Raw genomic sequence first — 13,319 nt, 5'->3', positions numbered from 1 at the left:
ACTACATGACCTTTAAAGGTCCCTTCCAACTCAAACTATTCTGATTTTAATAAAGCAACTCCAACAGATTTCCTAAATGAAGTTAAATAGAAAATTGTTCATAATTGCATATGTTTAAATGAATAGCACAAAAGACCAAGATAACTAAAATACTTCAAATTTACTTGTTTGGTGCTTTTTTTGTTATAGTACCTGCTATAAAAGTAAAATGAAATGACATAATAAAGTGTTAGCATGTAAAATGTCTTGGTGAAATGGCTTGTAAATTGCTAGGTGTCATATATGACAAATATAGATCTTTGGTGTATATAGACACATATGTTCTACTTTTCTCAACAAGTCCAAGCATCTCTCTTCCCCCTTGCTAGCTTACCTCACTACTTGAGGATGAAGGCATACACAAACAGATTCAGTTAAATGAGACCCCTGAATCCCAACATATTCAAGATATTGAAAATAAGTTGTCAAAACTCCAGAAAAAAATATATTTCTATTATCTTGTATGATGCAAATAATACATATGCTTAAAATCTTAGCACACAAGATAGTCTCCAGACATTTTCTGCTTTTGTGATCTGTGGACTAGTCAACTACAGAACATAATATCCTAAGCTCATGAGATCTGATTTCATAAAAGAACTTCTGAGTTCTAAAATCAGCTCATATGAGCACATGTTCAACAAGAAGTTCAGAGCATTTTCCTAAAGTAAAAAAAACTATTTGCACATTACATAAATAACTGTCCTTCCTCTCAACATAGTTTACAAGTACTTGAAGTTCCTATTGTACTTTTTTCTCACAAGAAAAAGCTTTCCAGCTTTACTTTCCTCTGAGTAAAGTCTAGCTCAGACCCAAGTTTATTTTTCATGTAGCTAATTCTGGAAGTATCACAGGAATCATCTCGAGTACTCCCAATTGCAGAAGAGTGACCTTAGCCATTTATGTTCAGTATTGGTTTTGCCATGACTGAGCTGCAGTTGCAATCAGGACAGAACAGCTGTAAGAGAGCACAAGTCTTTGTCTAGCAAATGATCTCGGTCATGCTAAAGCTAGTCACTAACTCAGGAGGCAGTTAGCACACACTTCCACGTCTCCTTTCCTCTTTAGTAAGTGTGCCTCTGACAAGGATAACCATGGTAGCACTACCATTTCTTCAAACATCAAAGGACTATGCAGATGTGATTTCACATGCATGTTTCCCCAACATGTGAGGCTGATCAGCTTCAATAAAACAATTATAGAGAATGCTGTTACATTCTCTGCAGTAGACAGTTGTCTACTTTGCCAACCTTTCCTTAGGTAATCATGGCATTCTTTCGTTCTACTATCTCTACTTGATCTGAGTATTGCAGGGGTGCCCTTCCTCAGACCTCCCTGCAGGTAGGCTATAACTATATCACTAACAATTATTTTGCCTCTCTTTGATCTGAAGTCATAGCAACATTCACTCAGAGAACATCAAGCAGACGGGTATGTGAGCTAAAACTGTATAGGGCATTTCTCCTTAAGAAGCTAGGATTATGACTCTAAGGATAAAAAAATAAAACAATAAAACAAGAACGCAAAATTCAAACCTTACACTACTGGGAACTTGCCTAAGACTTCAGTTAGGGGCAAGTATCAGTATTTGTTGCATAAAAACAGATTTTTATCTTTAACCTCCAGGAAGCATCTGTTATGCAAGTTTAATTAAAGAAAAACACCTCAATATGTTGTTGCAGCCATACAGAAACGTTAATCAGACATTTACTCTTTTGGCATATACAACGTTGGCTTCTCAAAAGAATAATCTGTCACTCTCCCACAGGCACACATTGGAGGGAAGATTTTTCAGTTTTCACAGTCTACTTATGGATGGAAATTGTATTTTCATTTTTCTCTTCTGCAAAGAAAGAAATATTACTCCAACAAAATATAAGCTGTGTATCTTTCTTTTAGCAATAACAATGGAATAAGCAGAAACTGAAAATCTAAAGTTGTTGCAATGCTGTCAGACTGGTCACTGGAAAAGCAAAGACTGTGTTTCTTTGCTTATGTAATTGTTTAAGTCCAGCTGGCAACTAAGCACCACATAGCTGCTCACTCACCTGCCCCTCCACCCAGTGGAATGGGGAGAAGAATTAAAAGTTAAACTTGTAGGTTGAGATAAGAATAGTTTAATAATTGGAAGCAAAGTAAATAATAATAATAATAATAATAATAAATAATAGTATTAATAATAATAATTGAAAAGTAAAATCCAAGTAAAAGCAAGTGATGCACAGTACAACTGCTCATCACCCACTGATGCCAGACCCTGTCCCTGAACTGCAATTGGACCCCCTTCCAGGTAAGTCCCCAGTTTATATACTGAGCATGACATTCTATGGTATGGAATATCCCTTTGGCCAGTTCAGGTCATCTATCCTGCCTGTGCTCCCCCTCAGCTTTTTCTGTGCACCTCCTCACTGGCAGCGCATGAGACACTGAAAAAAAAAAAGTCCTTGACTTAGGGCAAACACTATTTATTAACAAGCAAAATATCAGTGTGTTGTTAACATTATTCTCATAAAGAATCCAAAACACTCAACTGTACCAGCTACTGTGAAGAAATTAACTCTATCCCAGACAAAAGCAGGATGGCTTACTTATAAGTAATTAATGAACTAAAGCACCACAGTATCTTCTTACTTAATCTGTTTATTTTCCTTATTCAGATAAGAGTTGTCAGTTTCAGTGGTCTACTGCATCTTGAGTTTAATCTGAGCAGTACTTATTTGTCAAAGACTCTTCCCAGCTGACAGAACTGTGAAAAATGCAATTATACAAAGCTGATAGATTATTTCTTTCAAGAAGCAGAAACTGTCACATTTATTCACATTGCATGTAGAAACCTGCACACAGTTTTGTGAAAATGTGAAGATATTATGGACAGACATTGGCAGCAGTATTTTCAGGTTTTTAGTGTGTCCATATTATGCCTATATCACCAATACAGCTTAGAAAGCATAAAAAAATAATGTATTCAAACAGAATATATTAACTTCTCTTCTAAAAAGGACTGTAATTAAGTTTTCCTCTTTACCTGATTGATGTTATCTTTAAGTGTTATCTTTATGGTCTCATCTCTCTTCCCTCAACAAAATGATGCTAACACATACATTGAGAGGACTAAAAAGGAAGCAGGGGATGACCCACATAAAAAGCTACTGAAGTTGATAAGAACTTAAGTCTCTGCAAAATTGCCTTTTTTTTCCCCTTTTCCACTTCTATCAGCTGCAACACAAAGAAGAGAGCATGACCTTCACAAATCAAGTGATCTCATAACTGCTAAAAAGATAGAACCTCTCTCTTATAATGAAAGTGTCCCACAGAAAGATGAACCACTTGTCTACTCACAGGACAGAGTAGGACTTCTTTCCAGCCACAGAGCAAAATGAACTTCCAGTCTCTGGGATTGAAAACTTGGACCTGAAAATAGGAATGAACAGTCTCATAATGTCCCAGGAGGAACTCAAGAACATGATTTATTCTGCTGCCAGGTGAATCTCTCCTAATTGATCTCAAAAACTAGCTTTTATGAAACTAAAAGCTAAAGAAAAATCTCTTACTTACAATTTAATATAAAGATGCTGTAACAATGGAATCTGTAAATTCATTTATACATATATATATATACAGAGAGAATATATTTGAATGTAAACTTAAAAGTTGACATTTAAGATGGAAAATACAGTATACAGATGCATTTTTTTCTGCAATTAAAGCCATGCGAAAGCCATGCTAAACTGCTGAAAGAAATATTATGCAAAATAAGTTTTTGTTATTCTGGATTTTCTTTAAACATCTTAATCTAAGGTTAGATTTGCCGTCTGGGGATGAGAAACAAGGTTTGCTTGTTTGGATTCCAGAGCTAAATAAAGTTGGAAAATTGTGATTAATTTTGTATCAAAATATCAAAAAGCAAGACAAAGGTAGTTAAAAAGTACAACTGCAGAAAGTTTAACCTGAAAACTCAAGATCCGAAGCTGAATATTTTTGCAGAGCTATTAGTGTAACATTCTGGCTCATATTCATCACTAATATCAGATAGATAGAAAAGCAGATACACTTAATATGTTAATAGAAAGTCTTTAACTGCTGTCATAGAGAGGTCCCTAGGGAGCAGAAAATTCCATATTTTCCCCTTTTGATGGCTAAAGTTTCAATGGTTGCAAAATAATTGCACTGTAACAAGTGGGGATTATCTAAAACCCTATTAAGTGGCTCTGTTTCTCTTCTAAATAGAGATTTTAATGTCTAAGTTGGAGATATGCTGGCCAGATCCAGGCATAGATGTGTTCTTACAGTGCCACAGACCTCATGTCGAAGACAGTGACAAACCCCTATTGACCTCAGCAGCAAAACCCTCTTCTCTCTGGCATTATAGCCCAAGCCAAATACAATTTATGTCTGCTTTTCCCACCTCCTCCTTCTCCATCAGTAGCACTCCCCAGCCAGTGCCTGAAGTGTTGTTTCGCCAGTGGGCACTCAGCCTTTACCATCAATAACCAGCTGCCTTAGCACTTGGCAGCTGCTGTTACCCTTTAGGGGCTGAAGCGGTGTCTCAACCACTGAGTAACATATTTGCATCCCTAATTACTAACTTATTCTAATGCCATGACAGTGTTGGTTCCTGAGCTTCTAAATTAAAATCTTGATATATCTTGTCATTTTGGTGAGAGCCTCTGGCAATGAACAAATACAAACGATGAAGTTACTTACTGGATGGATATGAAACCTTATTTTTTGCGGTTTTGTTTTTTTTTTTAATTTATTTATATTTAAAAGGTACCAAACATTTGGAGCAGCATCAGAACCCAAATGAAATTCCAGTAAACTTCCATTAAGCAGAGCAATCTGGACGTATTCGAACACCTCAACCAAGCAAGACAGTTTCATGTGCTCATACTTGTAGGAGCAGCTAAGGAAAAAGAAGAAAATATTAAAGCAATAATATTGTGGTCCTGAGCTAGCCAGAGTTAAGAGTAGTGTGTGTGTGAAAACAATCACAAGGTCAAGCTGGAAAGCCACTTGAAGCATGGTAGTTCAGTCACATGGATGTGTGTGGTATGTGAGAGAGAAGAAAACAGCTTTCCTGACTGGAAAGCTTGGACCGAGAGTCTGTACAGAGGCTGTAGAGTCTGTATAGAGTTATGGAGTAACAAAGTTACAAGAGAGTTCTGCCTGGACAAAAGTCTGTCTGCTTGAATTCACTTGCTGCAAATGGTGCAGTGTGAAGATCCTTTTTCCAACAATGGTGTCACATATGCCATGCATACTGACATGGGCTAACACACAAACCCTTTGACAAAAGGTAAGCCTGCAAAGTAAGCTGCTTAAATGTGAAAAATTCTGTAAATCAAAATCATAAGAGCAAAGTTTGCCCTGTTTGCTATTTAAAAACTTAAAGTATATTCCATCTATAGAATTTTTTTACATGCCTGCAGAGCCTGGCACCAGAATTGAAGCATTAAAATCTATTTCAAAGTTGTTGCATGAGTGTAAAGAGGATTCTCCAGAAAAGCCAAGGTAGCACCACAGGCTAGCACAGGAGGTGGCACAATCAACATTCATTCACAGACTTCAAAGATAGCCACCAAAGAACAAACAAGTATTACTTTCAAACTATGTACTGGTGGTGCTATCCAGAGCAGTTAGAATCAGACTCCCTGTTTCATTCCCATTTTTTCCTAGGCTGTGCTCAAGACCTCACAGCTCTCTCAACAATGTTCTCAAGACCTCCACACAGCTCTCTCAATGCACTCCAGTCTTCTTTAGCAAGACTGCCACCATCTCTCTATCTCACTGCATCTCTGTCTCCAGTTCTGTCATATTCTTTCTTCTTGCGATCATTCAAATTTGTCTCACAAGACTTTTCTTTCCCCTTGCTTCCCTCAACTCCCCAAGGCTGTGTCTACATGAGAAAACAGAAGATCCATAGGGTGAATCAGACTTGAAAGTGCATTGTATGCACATTTCATATCTAGCTTCACAGCTGAAGAAAGTATGTGATTCCAAATGAAATCATGCACCTCCTGATGTGAAATCTGTAATTTTCACTTCACTTGGGTTTTCTATAATGTAAAGCAGTCGTTTACCATGATGTGCTTTTGACTAGAAATCACACCACTAGCACACCACCATGCTGAAATTATGTCCCTTTGCATCCTTTTTGAAAATACATTTTACTATTTGTTCTATAGTTTTTTTTTGATTTATTAAAAGCACAGTAAGACGCTTGCTACTCACAAAGTTGAGAACTTCCTCAGAAAAACACCAGTTTTAACTTTATTTTATGGGAGGGTTTTTTGTGGGAAAGAGGCCTTAGGTGACAAAAAATTTAAATAAAAAAGAGTAAATTTTTTTAGAAGTGTCATACAGAGAAAATGTGATTGTATTTTCTCATAGAATATTTACACACATGAAAAATAGGTCAGTATTAGCTTATGATTCCAACTCAATTTCATTCTTAAATATGTCTGCCATTGGCAATGCATCTCCTTTTGTGTCCCTGTCACATTTTTCCCATTCCAGCTTTTCAGGAAAGGAAAAAAAAAAAGGAAAACAAAAACCAAACCCCACCTCTTTTTCCATTCTTGAGTTTAATCATTTTTCCTCACTGTCTACTTCAATCTCCTTGTTTACTCTCTAGTAGCCTTCATATCTCCACAGCAACACTGTTCTTTCATTTCCTATGCAAGTTCCCCAACAAAAGACTATGAAGAAAAATAGGTATATTACAGATTAACAAGGTTACTATTTATCTCTGACCGTTACGTTTCAGAAAATTTATAATAAAGAAAGCACATATCTCACATCCCTACCTCCCTACATCATGGGGGAGGTTCACATGTAAAGTTTTTAGAAAGTCTGAGTTAGAATTTTCATATATCATATGATATGTGCATAATTTGAAGCTTGATATGCCCAAATAGCTGTAAGGCTTTGCATTTTATATTTCAAATAACAGTATTGATCGTTCAGGAGGTTTGGATTCTAAGCCTAACAAGACTGAAATAAGACTGATGCTGTATTTGGTTTACTAAACATATATTCTTCTCTTGAAAATCAACACATCTGCAGAAGTGTATGAACGGACATATTTTTATGATCTGTCCATCATATCTTAAGACATGCAGTCGTTATATACCTGTGTTGCATTGTGTTTTCAAGAAGAAAATATGAAAATAATACTTTGTCCAACAGATGTAGCCTTTTTCCTACTTTTTTATGCCTGTGTAATTAAACAAATCATGCACTACACTGCAATATTGATTCCCAGGAAGCCAGAAGATTGGAATAGATGTTTCCGTCAACTTGCAACACTTACAAAGCAGATGAGGCCCTTCCATTATATGTTGCATAAATATAATTTTCGGCTAATAATTCTGCTAAGGAAAATTTCAAAAGAAATGTCAAAGAAATTTAATTTCAAGGAAAATTATGAACATGCTTTATTTGCACATTTTTAAAGGCTAGCATATTTATTTACATATTTTACAGAGGATTAAAAAAAAATCCATGTCTTATTTTAACACTTGGGCAACTTCAGCAAAGTTTTTGAGAACCAAGTAAAATGAGGTCAAAGGGAAAAAAAATACTTGATGCAGCTATCTAAGCATCACTCAGTCCATTCTCCCACTACAGACTGCTGAGGAAAGATGAAAAGAATGTTTGATGAGATCTTACCAGAGTACAGACCCCACATTTTTCTCTAAATTTCAGTGATAAAACCTATCACTCAGACCTCCAAAAGAGCGTGTTTTACTGCTGCTCAGTTACTTTGTACTTTTTATACATACATATATACACTTACATGTATACATTGATTCTTTTCTCACCTTTCTCCCATACATTTCAAACAAACAACTCCACTTTGCAGATCCACTGAGAAGTACTTAAGTATAATTTAAAGGTTATATGGTTACACATTCAAGAGTCAAGAGGCACACCAAAGTAAAGGCTAAACTTTTAGGTTTATAGTAGTGCCTCTCTCATTATTGCTCCTCATGGTCCCATACAGGTACAATAGAACTGATACCTTCCAGTTCTTTAGAGACAAAGAAATAATTAACCATTTCTAAATCTTCTTCGTTTTCAAATCTTTTTACATTAAAATTAAGATATTAAAATTTAGTTAACAGATTAACAAAACTGAGATATTAACAGTTTGCCAAGAAACTCCAGATCATTGCTATCCAAGGTACCTAAAGGAACTCTATGAGGAGGAAAAAAAAAGAAAAAAGAAAAAAGAAAATCTTGGTCTTTCACAGATAATAATTCTGTATAAATTGACTGTGATGAATGCTGGCACTGAAGTGAGTGAGATGTAAATGCTACTCTCAGCAATTAAACTAGAAAGAGTTAAATAGCAGTTCTAAAGTTATAGAAGCATAACTCAAGTAAGTAATTAAGACATACAAATGCTACTTCAAATTTATGATAGACAGAGCTCACATCTATAGGAATATGTTCTTTTGGGATTCTTTTTTTCCAGTTCTTGGACAACAATGAGCATAAGAACAATTAATTATTTTTTGCTTCTTTGTTCTGCAGTGATAAACCAGACTGTCAACTGCTTACTCCACCACTTGTTCAGAATGTGGAATATGCAAGATTTTGGGTCTTATCCCTGCTAAAGATGTCTCTCCTTCCATTCCACCTGCTGTGGAAGTAAATGTAGAAAGGTTTTTGTTAATATTTTAAAAGACTTTTTCAGAAGGCAGGTGTCATTTTAAAACCCGGATGAGTTTTTTATGGGTTAAGTTCTCTTGACTCAATTGCATCTCATCTTTTTCCTGTTTACATATTAGCTAAAGTAACTTTAATACAATCAAGTTAGAAATTCTGAATATTTATGCCTATATATTGTAGACAGAAAAAGAGACAATGGGCTACTAAAACCAAAAAGCTCTACTGACAGTTCAAGATTGTTCAGCTTTGATACTCATTTATTCAGAAACATGGGCTACCTTGTTTTACAAAGGAGTAAGAATACAGAACTGCACAGCAGGAAACATAAATTAAAGCTCAAGCCATGGCATAATATATTGCCATTTATTTATTGGTATGAACACTACTATAAGCACATCCAAAGCATAAAATCTACTGACAAGTTTTACCCAGCTGCTGCCTAAGTGCCTGCAGCCATGGTAACATGGTACTCAACAGCTCTGGCACATCAAATGGGCAGAGTTAAAGGAAACTGGAAGATCTCCAAAGCCCAGGGTATGGCCTGGCAGTGATTTATTAAACATATTTGTTTGTCCTGAAGAGGATTTATTAAAATTTATTGTTTCCTCTGGGGTAACACAAACCCAAATATAAGTACTGACTGAGATGCTATCTTTAAACTTATTCTTTATAAAGACCTCAGTGGTCTTCAGTTATTCCATCTCTACTTCCTAAAGGCAAGGAGCACTTAAAGGCAACATAAGCAACACAGAAGAAAACTGGTGAAAAGAGAGTAGCCAAATTAGCTTTAATAAAGATATATAAATCAAGGGCATTCATAAGAAAAAATCAATTACATTTCTTAAACTTCAGAAGAAAACACAGAGCACATTTTATCTGGAGCAAAAAGGGATAAAAGATACTCAAAACTGAGAAACAGGGGTAACATACTAGACATTCAGGCTACTTTGACATAACAGTGTCACACAGTCTAAGAGCATTGGGCATGTAATTTTCCTTAGGTTTCAAGGTCAAAATTTTCCTTGAGATTCTTGGAAGAGAAGCACTATGAAGTGCTAAGATGAAAATGAGTTGTTATTAAATATCATTTGGAATTGTTACACTTCATGATCCTTTTTGTTGACCATGTTTTCCACCATTCACGTCTGTAATCAAAGATTTCTTTTACTTTCTTAGAAACTTGTTGTGTTGTAACATTAATGTTGCCTAGTTTTAAAAGCGATTCCAGATGAAGCTAACTAATAACAGAGGATTTTTCTTTCATAATGTTTTCAATTCCATTAAACTATGTGTACACCAACCTGAGACAAATTTGAAAGACCAAGGTATTGGGGTAAGCCTCTTTTGAACTTCAAATGTCAGCATTGTCACAGATTTTGAGGAAAAGCCCTTCCCTACCCAGCAGGCACAGACAAGCAACTCTCTGTCAAGAAACAGACAGCAGAAATACAGCTGAATGCTCTGAATATTTACCAAGATCATCACTCGAATCAAAAAGGGAGCACAAAATAGACAAATGAAAGTATGGAAGTGACTCTGTTAATGCTGAGATTCACCTCAAGACATGAATCAAACAAAACTGAAGTGCAAAAAACCATTACCACTTCACAAATTGCTTCCAAAATTGTCTTGCTTCTGTCACAGGTTTGCCTACTCTAGGAAGTGCTTGGCAACTGTCAAAAATAAGGTCTCAATTCTTAGGTTTTTTCTTGGGACAGGTAGGATTAATCATTCAGTCTTCAAAAACTGATCTGAGAGAGAGACTAAGTAGGATTAAGAGATACTGGGAAAAAAACAATCCAAAGGAAACCTCCAGCTTTACTTTCTTTGGAGTTAAAAGCAAGTCAAAGTAACACCATTTCAGACTGAAGGAGGGAGATATGGGGATATCTGGCTCATATAATTTGAATATTTAAGCAGGTTATCTTTGTCCCTTAATACTTCTAAACTGCATATGTATACAGATCTGCCCCAAGAAACCTTTGATTAGAACTTAGTTTTCAGTTCTGAAGGCTATATTTAAACAAGTATATGTAGGAAACAGCATCTTAGTCATACAACAACAATAATGCAAAGGCAGTACCCATCAATTCATCCAGGGTTACAGAACTGGGAGCTGCATAGTAGTAGCTACAACAGCACTTGGATTGAGCATATACCATGGTGAATGGCTGCAGTTGTAGACTGTATGTTATTTTAGTTATGACAGATTAATTTGCAGACAATTTTATCAGCTATGATAAAACACTGTCATAGTCAAGCATACAATATTCTCCTGTATTCCTCTGGGGTCTTGATTTTATTCTTACTCTGAGAGGTACTTTGGCACCTAAATCAGTATCAATTTCAAGAGCTGCCTGTAATATGCATCTAGAAAACAGTGAATTCATGATTCAACATCTGAAAATGCAGTTGTCCTATTACTCACTTTGGTGTCAATGAAAACAATTACTAAATGCCCAAAACAACACACATACACGACACAATAACAGTAATGTGATTCAGCTTTGCAGTGTGTTTGTGAAAAAACACATTGACTTGCTATCCATTGGACAAAATGATCAGAACAGTTTTAGTATTATTTTACCTTTAATTTTGTAATGATGGGCTTAGTTTAAATTTTTCATATTCTTAAGTTTAGAAAAAACCTTGCATAATTTTTACTTAATTTCTCAGAAATGTAGTGCTAAGAATTTTTTTGAGTGGCAAACTTCAGTTCAAGTATAAAGCTTCTTTCTAGCAATGAAGTATATTAGATTCCAAGTAGAAGACCCCTGTACAATAGAAGAGCACAAACTCTCAGCAACAATACAAAATCCTTAGAGATAAAAACACTTAGAGGAACAATCAAACACTTAGACTGGGTGCCCAGAGCGGATATACAATTTGTGTCCTTGGATATATTCAAAACTCAGCTAAACAAAATGAGATGACTGAATCTGCTTTGAGCAGGGTGTGGGAATAAGAGAGCTTCAGAGGTCCCTTGCAACCTAAAACATTCTGCACTTGTATGATTTTATTTCACTAACTCTATGCAAGTAATTTTCTCCAAATCACTCTATTAAGAGAAGACAGACAAAATAATTGGAGAAATGAGAAGAGAAGCACAGGAGGAGTGAACTGGTTGCTCAGAAGTAATTGCTTAATTATTATCAGAACCAGAACCACCAGATAAGAAGTGCTGACAGTAAATTGGGTTGTTTATTCAGCAGTATTTCTAGTGAGCATTTACTACTATGCTTTTGGTAGAATTAAGTCTAAAGCCAGACTGAAAGGCAAATAATGAAATTCACAGAAGCAAAGCAGGAAGCACTGAAAGGGAATAAATACAGGGAGAGACATATGGAGTAATTAAGATTCAAAGTTCTCAGATTATATATTATATTAGAGAGAGAAGCAGAGAGAACAAAGCTAGTGGAAAAAGACAGAAGTCAATTTAAGACAGGAAGCAGTATGGCACTGGTGACAGAAGGAAACCCACAGTCAGTGCCTAGGGTGCATAAATTTACTGGAGATGGCATTGACTAGTGACAGATTGTGAATGACATAAAACAACAAAGACTTCCTTACACATATTAGTTTTGCTGCTAAAGTAGATAATATTCATTGAATCAATATGGCAAACGGATACTAGGGAATAAATAAAATCCACTAGCATTGAGAGGATACAGTTTACATCAGTTAAGAAAACACTTACTTAATTGAATAGGTTATAGTACATTATTATAACTATATAATAATAGTGAAACTAGTAGTGAAACTATTGTTTCACTACACCTGGTGGGAGTCTATTACAGACCACCCAACCAGGATGATGAGGGTGATGAATTATTCTACAAGCAGCTGGTGGATGTCTCAAAATCACCAGCCCTGGTTCCTGTGTGCGACTTTAACCTGCTGGATGTCTGTTGGAAACCCAACACAGCAGAGAAGAGGCAGTCTAGGAGACTCCTAGAGTGTAGAGAGAATAATTTCCTGCTCCAGCTGGTAAATGAACCTACCAGGGGTGGGGCCCTGCTAGACCTGCTGTTCACAAACAGAGGGGCTGGTGGGAGGTGTGGTGGTCGGAGGCCGTCTGGGGCACAGTGACCATGAAATAATAGAGTTTTCAATACTCAGGGACGCAAAGAGGGCCATCAATAAAACTCTACCCTGGACTTCCGGATGGCAGATTTCGGCCTACTCAGAAGACTGGTTCAGAGGGTACCCTGGGAAATAGCCCTTAAAAACAAAGGGGTCCAGGAGGGATGGACATGCTTCAAGAAGCAAATCTTGAATGCCCAGGAGCAGGCTGTCCCAGTCTGCCCAAAGGCAAGTTGGCAGGAAAGATGACCAGCCAGAACAGGGAGATTTTAAAGGAAATTAGGGGATAAAAGAGAGCTTACCAACCATGGAAAAAAGGGCTGGCTACTCATGAAGAGTTTAGGAGTATAGTTAGGTCATGTAGGAAGAAAATCAAAGAGACAAAGGCACACTTTGAACTCAATCTAGCCACTTCTGTTAGGGAGAACAAGAAGTGCTTCTACAAACATATCAATAGCAAAAGAAGTGGCAAGGAAAACCTCCATTCTTTGTTGGACATGGGGGGGAACAAAGATGAGGAA

The 13,319-nt window shown here is 36.4% G+C and overlaps 1 protein-coding gene across 1 annotated transcript in view; it reads right to left on the bottom strand.

The window, feature by feature from the left end:
• SGCZ (sarcoglycan zeta) overlaps window positions 1-13,319 on the bottom strand; it is a 431,852-nt gene that overhangs the window by 373,144 nt on the left and 45,389 nt on the right. The window contains exon 2 of the mRNA XM_017805964.1: window positions 3,379-3,450. Coding sequence (XP_017661453.1) covers window positions 3,379-3,450 — 72 coding nt within the window. The remainder of the gene's footprint in view (window positions 1-3,378; window positions 3,451-13,319) is intronic.

Source organism: Lepidothrix coronata, unplaced genomic scaffold, assembly GCF_001604755.1.
Source record: "Lepidothrix coronata isolate B3197 unplaced genomic scaffold, Lepidothrix_coronata-1.0 Scaffold0, whole genome shotgun sequence".
Classification (NCBI taxonomy): Eukaryota; Metazoa; Chordata; class Aves; order Passeriformes; family Pipridae; genus Lepidothrix; species Lepidothrix coronata.
This window is presented reverse-complemented; position numbering and strand designations above follow the sequence as displayed.